This window comes from Salvia splendens, chromosome 21 (assembly GCF_004379255.2).
Source record: "Salvia splendens isolate huo1 chromosome 21, SspV2, whole genome shotgun sequence".
Lineage (NCBI taxonomy): Eukaryota > Viridiplantae > Streptophyta > Magnoliopsida > Lamiales > Lamiaceae > Salvia > Salvia splendens.
Window position 1 is genome coordinate 26,112,844 of NC_056052.1, and position 19,006 is coordinate 26,131,849.

Consider the following 19,006-nt stretch of genomic DNA (forward strand, 5'->3'; position numbering starts at 1 on the left):
TCCGATATCTCGTCGGTATGGAGGAGATTGAGTTCTCCTGTGATTCCGGTACCGAGGAGGAGCTGGAATATGTCGGGGTTGAGGATTCTTTCTCCTGGGAGATGCGACACTACTGCGGTAGTGACTTTCTTGTGCGGAGGGAGAAGGAGAATCCGTCGTTTTCGTCTCCGGCTGCTTTTGGCTTTTTCGCAGGAAGGTTAAGAATTCCTCCTGCTTTTCAGCCAAAAACTGCTTAACAGCCTCATTCAAATCGGGCTGCTGGGAAGACTCAGTGGGACGATTTTTGGAGCGGCTTGTTCCTTCGTCATGAGAACTGGTGGTGGATTTATCCCTAGGCTGTTTTCCCGACCTATGGGATGGATTGGCTTCCTCCTGGTTCTCACGGGCTGGAATACGGGTATTCTGCGATCTGGTATGCATTTTTTGGGTGGAAAAAATGGATCAAAAATTCGCTTTATCACAAATTTTGTTCTCTGTTTCCCACAGACGGCGCCAGTGATGGATCCGCGAATTATTGATGTTAGTAAATGCTGGTAGAGAATTATGACACAATGAATTTACGTGGTTCGATTTACTGAGGTAAATCTACGTCCACGGGGAGAAATGAGGGCAGGTTTGTATTGCTTGATCTGCGAAAATACAGCTTACAATACAGACTTGCTATATGCTATTTTATCTCTAGAGAGCTTAACCCTTTTCTATCAGATCTAAGTTCTATTTATACATTGAACTAGGATCGTGGTTTGCAGCCCCACTAACAAGATCGTGGGTGAGCAATAACTGCTCAATAACTGCTTCATACCACTAAATAGATCGTGGGTATAGTGGAGGTCGTGGAGGCCTTTCGTGAGTCCACCAACTCCTAGTTCGGTCGAATGCTGAGACCGAACTGCTGGACTTTACCGATCAGCTCTTGCCGATCTGAGAGGAGAGCTTGACTGGTCGGCTTTTACCGAGCTGTAGGCTGAGTCCGAACTCTTTGGTCGTGCCGAACTCTTTGGTGCCGAACAGATACTCTTTCTTGGGCTCTGGGCTGATGGGCCGTCACTGTTATTGGGCTTGCCATTAGGGTTTAGTTCGTACCCCATCACTTAGTTCGTACCCCATCAGGCCGCAAAGGCAAGAATGTCCGCGCACGACACTGTTTTAGGGCAGACGGCCTCGACCATGGCCTTCGCCTCGTCGATCACCTGGTAGCCTATGAGGCTGGGATTGTTGATCGGGCTGTCTTTCTCTGCAACCGGATTACCCGGGATCGTGTCTAGTAGCACGGATCCATCGCAACCCTACTACCATCACCGTTAAAATAATAAAACACGTGAAAAAAGTCGAAAACGAGGGAAATACAAGTTTTAAGAGAAGAAACCCTAACTAGTAAGTTAGAAATGTATGTCAATGCGAAAAGAGAACTGAAACCAATATTTTACGTTTTATTTATCACCAATTGGTTATAAGATGGAATTCTGCAATCAGTTTAAACATACCCTAACAAAGCAATCGTGGAAATGCATCCGGATGATGGCAGCCGCGAAGCCAGGATTCTTCGACACGGCCTTTCGTACAAGGATCTCGGCTTGAGGACACGTGTAGCCGTAGAATCCAACTTTCAGTTCGCTAGATTCCACCAACGACGACGACAATAAGCAGCAGGAGAGCAGCAGAAAAACTACAAACTTCATAATCTTTGAGGAATCCATGTGTTATGGAAAAGTAGCTATTTGTCACAAAGAGTAAGTGAGGTATGAATATGGAATAGTATGAAATTTGAAGAGGATTTTATAGTACCAATTTACTTTTGAACAAGTTAATTGGTGAGTAATATTTTAGTATATGTTGTAATTGAAGATTTCTTGAGCATAGTTGATGTCTGAATTAGTACATGATCTCGTTTTCATTATGTGTTAGGGTATATTGGGATGTCGCATCAATTATATCATGACTAGAAAGAATACTTCAAATTTCTGTATATATCATGAAACTTTCAAACTAAAGCAACTAAGCAAGATGTCATAGAATAATTGAAACTAGTTAAATATATGTATGTATAATGTATCAATACGCAACCTCCCCGCGTTGATTTTGTTTACAGTGACACAAATTATTTTATTTTTCATTGGTTAGTTAAAAATTCTAGTAAATCTCGCTCAATCAATGCACAAATATTCGGCAATGGACATACCCTTGTTTCATTAAAAATTACCAACAGAAAAACTATCTAGATACAAATAATTGCCAACAAAATTAGTGGCCTAATATAAGAGTATTGTGTTATACTTCACCACTCATAAGTAGTTTTTGTTCATGGATGACATGGGTTTTAATATTAATAAATAAAGTTTGAAAAAAGAGAAATTTGATAAAGTATAAGAGATAAATTATTGAGAAAATTTTATAAAAAGAATTCATAAATAAAAATAAGATTAATTTTGTTGGAAATATCAAAATGGATCAATGGAGAGTATTAGTCACGAGATTAGGTAAAAGTAACTTCCGTACTTTTGTTTTTTATTTGGTTTACCTTAATTTTGTTCGAAGCTGATTTTGTCAAAGTGTTATTTGTTGCTATTTTTTTATGTTGACAAAATTATTTTGACTTGGCGGCGGACCAACTCTCACAAAGGTGGCATCTGCGTAGATAAATCAATAAAATTAGGAATATATTTTTTGAAAAATATAAATCGATAGTATGTGTCATATTTCTAGGATAATATTGTTGGTATTGAATACTTTCATGAGTGGGCCCATAGTATGAATTATGATAAGTTTCCCAATGTAAAGATATTATAAATAAATTTTCTAAAATACCAGTAAACAAATGATACTCACTTCATCGCTAAGACTCTACTAAAAGTAAAATAATTCTAGCTCGACATAGTATAATTTAATAGTCTTGTTCAATACTTCATTTTCCCATAAAAAAAAATGTGCGCTTTCCATTTTTTATCCGTCCTATAAAAATATGTACATTTCATTTTTAGGAAAGTTATCCCAATTTATTGCCCTTATATATGAACTTATTTACAACTTATATCACCATTAAACACTACTAATAACGTGGATCCCAACTTTAATTATTCTTTCTCTTCTTTCTTTTATTTTATCAATTTTGTCTTAATTCGTGTGTCATATCAATAGTCTATATTTTTATGGGAGGGGGAAATATATTAAATTGAGAGAACCTAAAATAAAAGATGCAGGAGTATTAGTGGGCCTTAGAGGTAGCCCAAATTGGTTTGGTGGACTGGACAATAAACATTAAAAACTAATGAAACTATTCACACATTGTGTTATCTGCACAGCACAACACAGCACAACACAACACAACACAACACGAGCAAGAGAAAGAGGGGAGAGAGATGTGGAGAGACAAGAGTCCAGGATTGAAGATCTTATGGCTGTGGACCTTCGGAACTGCCGCCGGTAATAATACTCACATTCCTCACAACCTCTACTCTCCCTCTCATCTTAATTGATCTACTGCATCTCTTTCAATTTCAATCAGTGCTGGTCACAAATGTTATGTTCACCAGAATGAGGGACATGGACCAGATCATTAGCGCCCAACAACCCCAAGACCCACCACGCGCCGCCGCCGCCGGCTTTGACAACACCTCGTCGGAGTCCCTTCGAGAGGACTCTTGATTGATCGGTTACCTTTGTTTCTACACCTGTCAGTTTTGCACACCACCTGTTCGATCAATAGCCGCACTGACTCAAAACCTTCTTTTTCTTTCTGTTCCTCTTTTATTTAAATGAAACAGTTGGAAACTTTTGAGTGCAATAATTCACCTTTGATTTAACTTGATGCTGTAATTGATTTTGTTAGAGTGATAATACTACATGATTACGAACTACACTTATATCTAAATACTACTCCTACTAAGTATTAATTTCTTTTCTAATTTGTTTGTATTGATTTTATCTAGGAAATAACCCATTAATTCTACAACATTTTAACTATCTTTGGATGTGCTTATAAATTCAACGATGGAATTAGGGGTATAGAATTTGCTATAGAATAACACAAATACATAAAAAAAGCACAAGGTTTAAACTTTTCAAGTGTTTTAGGAATGACAGAGCCTTCTATGCATGCACATCCTGTTGGATATTTTAATGTAATTGAATTAACTTGATTGATCATAATGAGACATCAAATAAGTTGGAAGTGCGGAGTGTACACTTATTTGAATCCATTATGACTAGACGGGGGTTCGGGGGCAGCGCCCCCTAGTAGCGGGGTCCAAGGGGCGACAGCCCCTGGCTGGGGTCGAGCTTATTGTACATTTTCGTTTCTGCCTCTACTTATTGATCATTTTCGGTTCAAAGTTGGGATCACATAATCAACATACGAATATCTTCGAAACCTGAATTGTATTCGATCAAATATTGGTAAAACCGCCAAATTGATTTGATCTGAAAGTGTTTCACCTTTCAGAACATCCGAATTGTTCACGTTTTTGTCTAACTCCCTATCACATCCCATCCTCGAACACCCTCACTACACTCCTCCAACCCTACGTCCCCTCACGCACCACCTTACTATAACCGACTTCGCTACAACACATTCACATCACCCTTCCCTTCTAGCCTAGCCGTGTGAAGCACGGACCCAGATCGGGTTTGACCCGCGCGCACGCACGCACATGTGTGTTTTTCTATAGGAATTTGTCTAGGCTTATTTTAAAACAAAATTGAGTACAACTTAATGGGCTAAGCCTAATACATGGGCTTTTTATGGGCAAATGAAGCCCATTTTCCAGATCAGACAGATGCTTCGAAAATATCTTAGAGCTGATTTGTATTTATTTTTAATGCTATTAATTACATACAAAAAAGGAAACTCTTTTAATCTTTTTTCCAGTCTGCCTACCAACCACTATGAGCAAAGAGTCTTTCTACCGCATCAGTCACTTGTGCTATGTGCTTAACTACTTGTACTTTTCATTAATTAATCTTTTTAATTATGGCAGTATTTCTCATTGTCCTTTCCAGTATAAATATTGTTTTCCTTGTGCCGCTTACCCCATTTCAGAATTCGGATTTGCATAATCTCTCTCTAATCTCTACACCTCTATCTCTTTGCTTCGCGAGAGCCTTGCCCTCTATTTGATTCTCTTAATATCGGTTTATGAGGTAACGATTCCCCTCCAAGATCCTATCTTTTTATCACCTTCTCGTGGTTCAGTGTGTGTGTGTGTGTGTTTTATTCAGATCTGCCATTTTTTTTGGATTTGTAATCGGCAATAGTTTAGTTTTGTGCATCACTTGGCTATGTTTGATTCGTTTTTTGTGGATTTTTTTCTGTACTACGATTTCAGCTAAGACGATTTATTTTGCTGAAGGGTTTTCTTGCGTTTCTTTATTAATTTTTTAAAATTTAGGTGATTCAGGATCTTGTCTAGGGCTTTTTTTATGTTTTAGGTTTAATCATAATTTTAATCGACAGATTTGCTAATTATTTGTGTTTTTCTTGACATGCAGCTCGAAGGAGAAACCCACTCTCGGGTAAGTTTTTGAACACCATCATTAGCTAGTACACAATTTAGCTGTTTTAGGCAGATTGTTTTCATTTAAGGTTAATTATTTTTCAAAATAATTTTGGATACGAGGCAAAGTTTCTTCTTTTTGAGCACTTAAGTAGCTCGGAATCGTGCTTTTTTATTTTACTTTTTAGCTGAGCTAATCACTGAAAATCTTTATCTGCATATTATGTTTTGATGAGTGGCGTTACTGAATTATTTATTGCAGTGGTACGCGGATTAAGACCCGCAAACGGAATATCGCTGCGCCTCTGGACCCTGCAGCATTCTCGGATGCAGTGGTCCAGATTTATTTGGATAATGCTGGTGATCTGGTACTTATATTGTCAGATTTCTCTTTCAGCTCAATCCTTGTTTGTCTTCTTTCTGATATACTCTGTTTATTGTTTTTCCAAGTGTCATAATTTGCATGATTTGGTAACATGATGTTTCGAGTGTGTTAATCGATGGAAATGTCTGTTGTGGATGCAGGAACTTATTGCAAGGTGCATTGAATCTTCAGACCTTAATTTCTCAAGATACGGGGATACCTTCTTTGAGGTTGGTTTCTTAAGCCTTTCTCTGCTCCATATGTTGTTTTCTAATTTTGAGGGTTTCGGGATTGAATAGCGATGTGCGTTTTCTTTTCTCTGAATGTGGACGATGATAAAAAAAATGATTTTTCAGTACATGTCATGTGAGTTATCTTGTCATAAGCATATATGCAATCTTGATTTACTTGAAAAACATTTCGTCATTACATATTATCTTTTGCTGAAGGCACTATTCATTCAGGTATATGTAAATACATAGATTTTGATTTGAATCATTTGATATATAAGATTGTTTTGCTTGTGTCACTCATTCGCCAGCGCATTCCCTAATAATTGATTTTCAGTAGCTAATACTACAAACTTGCAGAGTTGGAGTTGTTTTGGATTTTTGAAAATTGATGGATAATGTAATGATGTTTGGTTTTGATGATGAGTTTGCAAAAACTCTTATGTAGCTTTGACTAGTTTCTTTATTTTGTGGGGGAACTAATGATTTTGTGAATGCAGGTTGTATTCAGGGGCACCCGTACACAACCTGGCACTATTAAGCTCGATGAGGGGGAGCGTCATCCATACTCTATATTCGACTGTGAACCTAGTCGTGAAGTGATTTTACCGTCAGTGATATATATACAGAAGCTTTTGAGAAGAAGGCCTTTTCTCATAAAGAGTCTTGAAAATGTCATGCAAAAGTTCTTGCAATCTTTGGAACTGTTCGAGCAGGATGAAAGGAAGAAGCTCGCTATTTTCACTGCACTTGCTTTTTCCCAGAAGTTGTCTGGTCTCCCCCCGGAGACCGTCTTCCAGCCATTGCTCAAGGATAACCTCATTGAGAAAGGGCTAGTTCTCTCATTCATCACTGATTTCTTCAAGGAATATCTTGTTGACAATAGTCTTGATGACCTCATTGCAATTCTGAAGCGGGCTAAAATCGAGGATAGCCTAATGGACTTTTTCCCGTCTGCAAAGCGGACGCCTGAAGCTCTATCTGAACATTTTAAGTAAGTAACCTCCTTCCGTCTTTCTGACCACATGTATTGAATTTCAGCTATCTTTAAATGATTCTAAGTTATCTTTGATATCTTCGTATCTCAGCAAGGAAGGGCTTCTACTGTTGGTTGAGTACAATGACAAGAAGCTGTTTGAGGTCAAGCTTAAGGAGATGAAAACTGCGATAACAAATCAGATAAGTGAAGCAGCTGATGTAGCTGAGGTCATAGAAACAGTTAAACAACATGTGAAAGATGCTAAATTTCCGGACATCGAGGTTGTGCGGATTCTCTGGGATGTCCTCATGGACGCGGTGCAATGGTCTGGGAAAAACCAGCAGCAAAATGCTAATTCTGCTCTGCGTCAGGTATGGTCCGAATGCTATTACTGTTGTATGTAAAATCTTTATATGTTTAAATTTTCATATGATGTCTGCTGCTGAATATTTACGATTCATGGATCTAAAATGATGTTTATTTTCTTCTGTTTTCAGGTGAAAACATGGGCTGCACTGCTGAGTGCCTTCTGCACCTCAGGAAAGCTTGAGCTCGAACTTATTTACAAAGTTCAGGTCCAGTGCTACGAAGATGCTAAACTGATGAAGCTATTTCCCGAAATAATAAGATCACTTTATGATCAGGATGTTCTTGCAGAAGATACCATTCTTCACTGGTTCCGTAAAGGAACCATCACTAAGGGCAGGTAGGCTGTGTTTTTCTTGTTCTGTGGAGGAACGAACGAAACCATTGGCTCTACTTGGTTGTACAATTTCTCATCGATTATTGTTGTTCCTAGGCAAACATTCGTGAAGTCGCTGGAGCCATTTGTGAAGTGGCTAGAGGAAGCTGAGGAAGAAGAGTAACTTGGGTGACGACGCACTGGCTGGTCCCGTTTATGTTTTATGCATATCGACTTCCTTGAATTTTTCTTGCTGAAGAGGGCTGTTCATGTGAGATTCGATAATGGATGTCGTTTCATCGTAATGTTTCTGGATTCATCTTACGAAAACTTGTTACAATCTAGTTGTCTGTTTTCATATATTGAATTTTGCTATTATGCCTCCTAGTTCTTCATTTCATATGAAAGATCGCTAGTTGCAAGTAAAAAGCTTAATAAAAATGTAGAATTCTTATTGTTTCATCTAAAAGCTTTTATAGGAGAATAAAATTCTTCTTAATCATCTCCTCTCGATTTATTGATAGATGATTGACTATCAGCATTTTCATATCTTTATCAAATATCAAACTTTTTATATTTAACGTCAAATTTTTAGAAAATGTATATTCAATTTCTTTCGAAAACCTTTTCATTTCCACATCCTCCAATTATAAAAAAAAAGTTCACTTCCCTAATCTTGTTTATTCCATGCACCTATTTATGCATTGATTGATTGACATTGATTAGCAAGCAGTCATAAATTCAAGAATATGAAACATCAATCGATAGTTTCAACAGTCAAAAGTAAAACTAATGCATTTTAGGAATGATCATTCACCTTCATTTCCTCCCTTGTATATATGGAGGCAATGTCAGTGGTGAAGGAAGAAAGCGGAATGATCACGTTTCAAATCCAGATTCAGGAGGCCGGAGCAGAGTGTCGTAGACTGAGCTTCACAACCGAGAAGAGTCTCCCGTTGCGAATGGTCTTTTTGGACTTCTGCGATAAAATTGACCGCGTTTATGGTTCTGTTCGCTTCCTTCTGGACAGCAATCGCTTAAACGAAAACAAAACAGCAGAGGAATCCGGGATTGAAGATGGCGAGCTAGTCGATGCTTTCTATGATCAAATTGGTGGTGGGATCACCTTCTCTTCTTAGTCATCCATTTTCTTGTAATCCCATAACATATTATTCTGTGTTGTTTTAAGTTAAAACAGCAGCAGTATAAATATCGCATTCATCCATCTATGTCTATTGTTACTTGTCAATGCTTTGTATGAACAAATCTGGATTTCACAGCATCATAAATATCTCAATATCAAAGAACACCCTATTTTCTTCAAGTCTCTTTTGAAAGACGAGGAATGGTTCATTCGAATTTAGCAAATAACAAACTTTGGGGCTACGAAATGAATCATCGGAAAAACTGGTTGAAAAGGCATTTCCAATACTCCGCATTTAACTCGGATCAGATGGTCTAAATTTATACGAGAAAAATGGCGAAACAGAGTTCGTCGGCCTGACAGACAAAGGAAGGAAACTGCCAACTTATTATGAGCATATGGTGATATCCTTGAGGGACCAAAACAACACTGCAAAAATAATTGAAACAAATATGTAGGAAGGGTGGATACCGGACGATGCCCGACCGCTCTAATATTAGCCGGGCCATCCACCCACCTAAAACAACCCCCATTTTCCCGCGAAAAAGAATCAAAAACAGTTTTTTGAATGAAATATCAGAGCCCAGCATTGTTTATTTCCTACCCTTTCTCTCCTCCGCAGCTTTGATGTCGCCTTTCCCTGGCACGAACCTTGGCAGCGTTATGAGTGTGTTCACACGCGACACTCCTTCTAGAGCAGACCAGTTATGTCTAGCTGCATACTCCTCGTCCGCCTCGTCCTCATTAGCTTCTGAGGCTGCTTCTCCGTTTTCATCCACTGGGATCAGCCCGGTTGGACTAGGAGCATCCTCCTCTTCAGCTGTGGGGACGATGTTCTCTTTGGATTTCGCGGTTGAAGAAGTGTACTCGTTTGAGTCGAGGAAAAAGCATACGACAGCACAGTCGTCTACTTTAGAGGTCGGATACTTGGATTTCCAAGACTTGACTGCTTTCTCCACTAGCGTTCGAGCAGCAGATGAACGTGGGGAGCAGGAATTCACGGTTTCAACAACTTCCTTGTTCGAGAGTACGTCCCAAATCTGCCAAGTGTATGGAAATTTTCAATATATAACACTAGATTTTGCAGAGACGAGAAATAGCAATCAAAGAAAATGCGTACCCCGTCTGTGGCGAGAACGATGAACTCGTCCTTGTCAGTAATGCGCCTATATGAAACTTCGGGAACAGAAATAAGACCATAGTCCTTGAGACAGAAATCACCAAATGCGCGTGCCATAGCAAGGCCAGGAGAATCGTTGTTTGGTAGCCACACTCTCGGGACTTCAGGTTCATCCAGAAGAGCGAATACACGCCCCCTACATTTATGAATCCTAGCTGCTTCCGCTGCAAGATAGACGTGTTTCGATTAAGAATGTGGATTATAAAAGAACCACAGCTAATGACCAAAACGCCAACAATGAAACTAAACTACTAGACGTTCGGCTATAATCCAAGTTCATAGATTATGAGAGAGCAGAGCAGTGCAGTACCCGGAAGATTAGGTTTGAGATCCACGGTCAACTGGACTGCCGCTAGCGAGTTATTTGCATCTCTAGTAGCTAATATGGCTCTAGAGTCCCCGATATTTCCAACAACAAGGTCTTGACCCTGCAGAAGATTATCAAGGAACGCTCAAATATACCGAGAGCATCAAAAAATCATGATCCGTAACTTACGAACACATACCTGTTTAACCAGAGTCACTGCTGTCGTTCCACTGCAGTAGCAATCGATATTTGCATGCATTCTCAGCTCCCTATCCATAACCTTATAGGCCTTGAGGAAAGATTCCTTCAATGTCGGGAAGATATCCGGCTGCTTTCCAGTTTCTTCGATATCAATGGAGGCTCGACTTTCCTCTTCATGAGACAAGAAGGAAGCATCTTCCGAACACATACTACTTGTATTTAAACTGACCTCCCTTAGAACGTCGTCAGTCTTTATATTCACTTCCCAGTGTGCACTCAGTTTCAGAGGAAGAGAGTCTCGAACTTGCTTTGCAACCAAATGACCGTAAGGACCATGGCCATCAAAAACCCCACAGAAGACCGTGTCTGTTCTTGAACCAAAGTTCTGAACATACAATTGGATAAAGAATCAATTAAAGATCTCATATTTATGCAACAAAACTAGTTTGGGTGTCAATGGTCAAGAAGTTTAGCATCGGCCCCTCAACTTTTCAGCCGAACACAATGCATGATACAATTTTACAAAGACAACAAGCCCCTATTTATTCTTAGACAATCAATGGAAGTTGTTGTCAGAAACATTACAACAAGAATAACAATACGAGCAGATAAAAATTAAACGCATACTTCATCTAATATGCATATTAATTGTATTCATGTCAAATTTCGAATCAGATAAAACACACTACATCGGGAAGAAGAGAAGGAGGAACTAACCTCCCAAACAAGCATGGCATCTTGATTAGTCCCTTTCTTTCCCTGCTGACTATAAAGACAAGCAACGTCGCTGGAATCATTCAAGAACATCCGCCCCGGGATCCTATGCAGCTGCTCTTCCCTCCTATAGTCGAAGGAGGAACTCCGAGACCCATACCTCCGTTTTGAGTTCCTCCTCTTCCTAAGGCCCATTGGCGAACCGGCCCTCGGGCTCCCGCTATCATCAGGCAAGCAGGAGCCCATTCTCAGGGCCCGGATTACATTGAGGAAGCACTCCAGACCAGCAACACAGTCACTCCCCCTATTTGCCGTGATTGGATCCGTCACGAAATCCGGCAATAACCCCTTGGAAGATCTCCCAATTCCCTTAGACTCACTAGAATCCACTTTTCCAACAATGTGTAGAAATCCCACCACTTGAATTTTCTAAAAACTACAGATTGAAATTCAACAAAAAGATGGCCTATCCAAAAAGCATCCTAACATATAAAAACAATGAACTTTCAACTACCCTTAATCCTAAACAAGGGCCCTCTAGTTTTTTTTTAACAAACAATAGATACAAAATATAGATATGCCCTTATATTATACCAGCAATAATGATAAAAAAAGCTATAAAGGGCACACACCAAAGAGAAAAAGAGCAGATCTATGAAAAAACTATGCTCTTTCCCACAATTTACAATGAAAACATAAAATTGAAAAGGAAAACAGGCTACATACACACTTGATTGCTCAAAAAAAACAAACAATATGAACAGATGATCAATTTGAATAGCCTAATTAAGAAAAAATGAAATCTTGAAGCCACATCTAAGTTTCTCGCTCTAGAATCAGTGATAGAGCTTGAAGGTCTGGTTTTTTATCCAAAAAAACTTGGTCAAAATCGACATGAGGAAACAAAGGCGACGCCTTTGCCACGGAAAATGAATGAGAGAGATTTAATTGAAGAGAGAAGTGACAACAAAAAACAGGGATCGCAAAAAAAAAAGCGACTTTAACTATGGAGAAATTTTAGCTCATGGTCACGGAGAGAGAGAAAGAGGGCAGTCACCCTTGTATTCAACATTTGGAATTTATACACACATTTTTACATATAATCAGAAATTCATAAACAAAAGTTAGTGTTTTATCCACTAACCATTGCAGATTGTGATGATTAAAATAAGAACAGCAATTATCACGACGAAACGGTTGCTGTCGTTAAATTACTTTTTGTAACTAAAATCTTGAAATTTTCAATGCTAACTTAAATAAAAATACAAAATGCATAATTTAAAAGCTAAAAGTAAGAACTTTTTTTTAAAAAAAATAGAAAAATTGGATATTTATTACGAAGTATACTGTATTAACAATTGAAAAATAATAAGAAATTAAAAAAAGTCGTATGACAGATGTTATCGACTAACCAATTCACGCGCTTAGAGCATCCACGGTGGTGCGGATATCCCGGCGGACATCCCAAAAACACCTTCTGCCATGTCATAAGGACTTCTCATTGCACTGCCACGTCATAAGGACATCCGACTACACAGTGGCGGACATCCCCAAGGACATCCCGACGGACTTCCCACAATAATAAAAATTCACAAATTCACCAAATTAAACAATTTACGGAATTAAAATTTCAACACAAATAATCGGGACGTCCACGCGGACATCCGTGGAGTCAACGCAATGGCGAACGTCAGCAAGGACGTCGCGACGGACGTCCCGGGAACACCGCGGAACTCCGGTGTCCGCAGCGGACGTCCGTATCCGCGTCACCGCTGCATAATGACGGACGTCCCGCGCGGAACTCCGACACGCCGGCCAGACGTCGGCCGGGACGGGCGCCATTGTGGATGCGCTTACGACACCTATTAAAGCAAATCTTTGCTTACTCAGAATTATGCACTAGTATACCAGACACTTAAATACATAAATAAATGTTTATCGCCACCCCTCACATTCCGTTAAATCACCCTACATACTATTTTCGTATCTTCTGACTCTTTAATGTTCTCATTCTACTATTTTTTTGAATATATTGATTTTTCTTTTTTATTGGGACACATTTAATTAGTTTTGAGTATTTAGAAAGTCTACATCAAACTAAAATATAAACATTGTAATATCATGTGAGGCTCACATATAATTTATTTGTATCTAGCTAGTAGGCAAGTAGCAATGGTTCATCTGTCATGTCCATAAAATACACCTCATAGTCTCTCTCTCTACACTGTATCTATATTACTCCGTCCGTTTCTTCATAGTTGAGGCAAAAGTTTTTCGGCGCAGAGTTTAAGAAATGGATGTTGAATGCGTTAAATAAATAGATAAAAAAGTAAGAGAAGGAAAATAATAGAGAGAATAAAGTAGAAAGTGAATAAAGTAGAGAGAATAAAGTAAGAGAGAGAAAAGTAAGAGAGAGAAAAGTAAGTTATTATATAGGGAAATGACTCAACTATGAAGGAACTTTCTAAAATGGAAAAATAACTCAACTATGGAGAAACGGAGAGATTAATTTATAATATGTGTAGATGATAGATAATCCAACTATCCAAGGATAAAGAAAAACCACCCTATTCACGTTTGTCGATGGCTGACGACTTTCATAAGGGAAAATCATATTTTCCTATTTAATGTTTTTTTATTTTTATGTTCTCTATCCAAATAGTATAGTCGGTACCTTTGATCCATCGACAAATATTTAGCATTATTTATTCCTAAAATCATAAATTTTGACCGATTAGATTAAAAATTCATAAAATTGTCGACAATTTATCCAATGTCATTATAAAAATTTGGATCAATTTATAATTTTAGAGACCATTAATCAAAATAATTATTGGTTGATATTAATATTATTATAAGGGATGCAGGAGCTCCTTCTAATTGTCAGCTAATATGATATAGTAAGTTTCATATTATGATCTAGTATGAAATTATTTTAGTAATTCAGCAAATTGGCGACTTGCCATAACATGTGATGACATGTTATGGTGTTCCCTTGCCATAATGGCCATGTCATGCCTATGTGTTCTCTTATTTTTTGCTAATTATATTCCCATCTTAGTCATATTTATTCATCACCTTTTAAATCTACAAAAATATAATGATTTACGCTATTTGGGTATCATTTGGATTTTGGGGCAAGCACGTCAGCTTTCCTTTTTTTTTTCTTCAGAAAAGCACGTATTTGAGTGCTTAACTTCATAATTGTATGTCATTAAGCAAACAATCGAATTTAACATGAGCGTATGTGTATCTATGCACGCGAGAATTGGTTAGCCAGTGACAGATTTCCATGTGGCTTTTATCATTTTTAAAATTTCAATAGTTAAAAAATTCATTTCTAATAAAAATTAATTTCTTTAGAAATCAAATACTTAAAGGCTATAATTATGTAATTTATATTTTTCTAGATTTTACATTACTTTGAAATCCATAATGACTCATACAACATACTATAATAACTCATTTCCCTTGTATTCGTTCACATTTCTTGAAATCCATGCCGATTCTAATTGGGTAAATTAATAATGGACGTAGGGAGTAATAGCAAAATACGAACACGAAAGCATATTGCGAAAATCTCATACGACTCAATAGTCAATTTTCATGCCAATTTCTGCACTTGGTTTTCCTCTTTCTTGTTGTGTGCATTTGAAGCAGAATCCTCAGCCAGCAGCTCGGATCTCAGCTGCATCAGCAACCTTCCGAGATAGTTCAGCCCTTCTCCGTCCCGTCCGCCTCCCCAGAACAGGTCGTGTGGTGAACCTTCAACGAGAACAGATCCTGCGCTCGAGAGCAGCATGGACCTCAAGTAAGGATACGTCGTGAACTTACACTTCAACGCTCTATACATTACATCGATCTTCACAGAGTCCCAATCCGCCCTAACCTGCTCGTAACAAAACAAAAACTTCAAGAAAATGACTACCGAACGACAAAAGTATATCCATGTTCCACTAAACGAAAAAACGGCACGGGATAGCATATCATCACGTATCAATCGAGGCGTTGCAACTCATCTACATGTAAACACAGAAATAATTACGGATATAATAAGCAAACACATGAATTGTTTATTCAGTTCTATACGATGTGTATCTATGTCTGATGTGATGTCAATCCAAATATTTCCCAATATAATTTTCATAAACTCAGTCGAGTAAAAGTAATACCAAATCTGGCCGTTGCCTCTGTGTTCGCCTTCCTAGACGAGCTGCTTCCTCAGGACTTCTCGCACTTTTTATCTCCTTCAAACACGTCTTCGCAGCAGGGTCTTCTGAACCCATGAACTTATTAGCCTGCACGGTGAAGAAGTTTAGAAACAAACGGGTAAAAGAAATATTCACAAAATCGGACCACGGAAGGACCTGGTAATAGTGCTCCACACTTGGCCAGTGGTAATACTCTCCACTTTCATCAGGCAATCGAATCGGATGCAAAGAGAAGTTTGAAAAGGCGCCGTAAGGATCCCATGTCTTGTAAAAGAAAATGATGCTCGACTCGTATGGAGAAACAGTAGGATCAATTGCAGAAGTTTCATCAATTGATGGGATCACTGGCGACAAGTCAGGCACCGGCTGGAGAAATCCACTCGCGAGTATATCTGCACCGACCTGCGATTGGATGCTAAACAACGTTGGTTTTCGATAAATCAAGTGCAAAAATTACTATATTAGCATATCAGTATTATTTTTAACCTGCTCATAGTTTACATCGATCAGTTCCAGAGCTTGAGACATCTCCACCATCCCGAGTTCCCCCACGGGAGATGGTGCATTTTTCCCACCAATAATTTTAGGGGCGACAAACGCATGTACCTGCAACAACAATAAGGTGTACAAATTAGACATTATAATCACATCAACTAAACATTTTGTATCTCAAAAAAATCAATTAATCATGTCATTGAAGAAAGGCTGAGGTTTCACAACCGAACCCGAAAAACCAAAATCTGAACTATAAAAATTGATTTGAACCAAAAAACTGAAATTGCATAATAATATTCAAAAATCAGAAAATCTCTCAGTTTTTGAATTTGCAAGTTTTTTGCTATACCTTTTCCTTGAGAATTCTCTCAAGAAAATTTATGTGTACACAAGTTAGAAGAAGTCTCTAATTTATTTTGCTTACATAATTTTAAAGACCATTTGTTAGAGCATCTCCAAAGATAGAAGGTATATAGAAAAGGTTATCTTCTTAAAAAGTGAAATATACCCTTCTAAAAAGTAACATATTCTAAAGAGAAAAGGTATATAGAAAGGTAAATTATTTTTTTAAAATAAAATAATAGTACAAAATGCATTAAAAAATATAAAGTGTAATACCTTCTCAAATGCCTTTCCCCTTGGTGAATGGTTTTTCATGAAAAGAAGGCAAGTATGATAGTTATAAGATTTTACCTTTCAAACTCAACCACTTCAACACCTTTTGACGCGAGGAATTTCTGGAAGCTTCTCTTTGCACCTCTTTGTGTCATAAACATGGTGGAAACCTCAGTAACATCCCACAAGTTTTCCACCTCGGGAAGATCAAGAGATTTCGACATTACAATCCGTTGAGGTAAATGCCCGCCTCCATGTCGTGCTGTGAGTAGAGGATCTACATTTCAACATCCAATTAGAATAGAATAAGACTAGCGTATATAAAAAAATAACATCCATTTGTGAATCATACTATCTTGGTGTACAGTGTTTCCTCCTACGATAACAACATCACTCCTGCCCCGCAGTTCAAAAACCCGGGCTCTTGACTTTTTGCAGCTTATCCATGATGCATGTCCACTACTTGCAGCAATTTTTCCTAAGCATCAATATCACATCACTATTTTCTCAAATGGTGTGAAACTAGTTAACCAGATTATGAATCGACAAAGCAAAAAAACAACTACCATGTACTGACTATCGAGGGTCATTGCGTATTTGAGAACAGAGAATGGAACTTGACTAGCAGCTCTATATAGTAAAGGGGCATTGACAAGAAGACATGACTTCAGACTTTCCTACACGACAAAGTCAAAATGGCAAGTAGGTAATGAAAAATTCAACAAGAAAGACAACACATCAAGAAGTTTTAATCAAGTTCTCATACCTCCATAGCTTTACACTGGAGATCCTCGCCAAGAACATCAACCAGCAGTCCTTCGCTTCGAAAAGCACCAATAGCCTTGCCCCGAAGATGCTGCAAAGGATGTCTGATTCCAATGAAAACTCTAGAAATTCCTGCCTAAAATTCGTGATAGGGAGCTTTCAGAGAGGAATCGATATGGAAGTATCATCAAACATAGTTTAACTAAGAAAACAAAGAATCAATATAGACTGAAAAGTATTCACCTTTTAGGCTTTTAGTCATTCTAAAGATTGTAATAATTGTATAAAGCTTAAATACAGATTGACTGTTAGTATCTAATCATAGAAGTAATCACAACTATAAATGAATAAGCACATAAATTGTTTACTTAGTTCGATACGATGTATAGCATCTTGGGACGATACAACGCCTGAGATTTCACTATATAATTTTCCGGATAAAATAGGAATCGGGCGAATTGGATCGTTATAGCTTTACAATTGGAATCGGGCGAATTGGATCGTTATAGCTTTACAATTGCCACATTAAACTATTCACTGCATTCGATCATATCTTTGAAACACAAAGAAAGAAACTTCTTTTAATTAAAAATCCCAATTCATCATTCACATAACATAAATAAAAAAACCAAAAATCACATCTTTACACTGAAAAATAAAATTATTTCCTACAAATTAAACTAAAAACATTGCAATTCAAAGGCACCTGAATCAAAGCAGAGACAGCAGCCTGATCGCCGAGGCAATGATCGGGCTCCATGTTGAGATAAGCGGTGGCGCCACGGCAGAGTTGACCGGCGGCCTCCGCCGCCTCGACCTCCGCGGGAGAGGTGCCCTGGGCATACAAATACCCTTCTCCGACCACAACCTTTTCTCCATTGCCTGAGCTGGCGGCAATGACGCAGCCATAGTTGGGGTGCGGCGCCGTGAATCCGGCAGATTTGTCGGCTAAATCGGCGGCGCGTTTGACGTAGGTGGCGTCGAAGGCGAGCGATGAAGATGAAGTTGCGAGATATGCTCTGCAGGTGAGGCAAGAAGGGAGTTTCACGGGTGCGAATGAGAATGCCGTCATCTCCGGCGATGGCTTCCGCCTTTGACTGCCGGAATTATCTCGCCGGAAAAAGTTGTGGGAGTATAGCGAAACTTCACGAAAATGGAATTTGGGGTTTTGCGATACTAGCAAAATTTAAAGTTTTTGAAATAATTTGTTTTTACTTTTCCAATTTTCTTATGCATTATTTTTATATGTGAAATCAATTAGTAGTACTAAAAAAAATTCTTATCTTTTTAAAAATATTTTTTATATATTTCATTTTATTAATATTCAATGTCTAAATACACTAACTCCGCCCTTTAAATTACAATCCAATTTTTGACGCAAACTTTTATTTTGGATAGGTAAATATGTATCCACATTCATCCATAAATCTTAGCTTCCAAAGTTTCCCAAAATTTTCATTTTATCATATCCTGATTTTATATTTTAAAATTAATTTATGTACATATTTTATTTATTAAGAATGTTATGTGGGAAATATTTTATTAAAATGGGTTGGGATGAAGTAAAAATTATACGGATTATTATATTGGAATTGTATATGTGAGTGATAAATAATGACTAGTATTTTAT

General features: G+C 38.1%; 3 protein-coding genes and 1 pseudogene across 3 annotated transcripts; 1 reads left to right on the top strand and 3 right to left on the bottom strand.

Annotated features, from left to right (window-relative positions):
- Window positions 1-1,106: 1,106 nt before the first annotated feature.
- LOC121784439 (peroxidase 1-like) lies at window positions 1,107-1,715 on the bottom strand. Its single transcript, XM_042182575.1, has 2 exons — window positions 1,485-1,715; window positions 1,107-1,286 (listed from the first exon to the last, which is right to left on the bottom strand). Exons 1-2 carry the CDS (start codon window positions 1,695-1,697, stop codon window positions 1,107-1,109), a joined length of 393 nt encoding a protein of 130 aa, XP_042038509.1. The 5' UTR covers window positions 1,698-1,715.
- Window positions 1,716-4,945: 3,230 nt separating this feature from the next.
- Window positions 4,946-8,122, top strand: LOC121783337 (basic leucine zipper and W2 domain-containing protein 2-like). Its single transcript, XM_042181383.1, has 8 exons — window positions 4,946-5,136; window positions 5,485-5,508; window positions 5,752-5,857; window positions 6,015-6,083; window positions 6,584-7,077; window positions 7,172-7,433; window positions 7,560-7,768; window positions 7,862-8,122. The coding sequence occupies exons 1-8, from the start codon at window positions 5,132-5,134 to the stop codon at window positions 7,926-7,928; spliced, it is 1,236 nt and encodes a 411-aa protein (XP_042037317.1). The 5' UTR covers window positions 4,946-5,131; the 3' UTR covers window positions 7,929-8,122.
- A 1,044-nt stretch (window positions 8,123-9,166) lies between these two features.
- Window positions 9,167-12,355, bottom strand: LOC121783335 (probable protein phosphatase 2C 33). Its single transcript, XM_042181382.1, has 5 exons — window positions 11,294-12,355; window positions 10,575-10,961; window positions 10,379-10,496; window positions 10,009-10,232; window positions 9,167-9,928 (listed from the first exon to the last, which is right to left on the bottom strand). The coding sequence occupies exons 1-5, from the start codon at window positions 11,534-11,536 to the stop codon at window positions 9,482-9,484; spliced, it is 1,419 nt and encodes a 472-aa protein (XP_042037316.1). The 5' UTR covers window positions 11,537-12,355; the 3' UTR covers window positions 9,167-9,481.
- A 2,374-nt stretch (window positions 12,356-14,729) lies between these two features.
- On the bottom strand, window positions 14,730-18,578 carry LOC121783237 (annotated as a pseudogene).
- Between the last annotated feature and the right edge of the window lie 428 nt (window positions 18,579-19,006).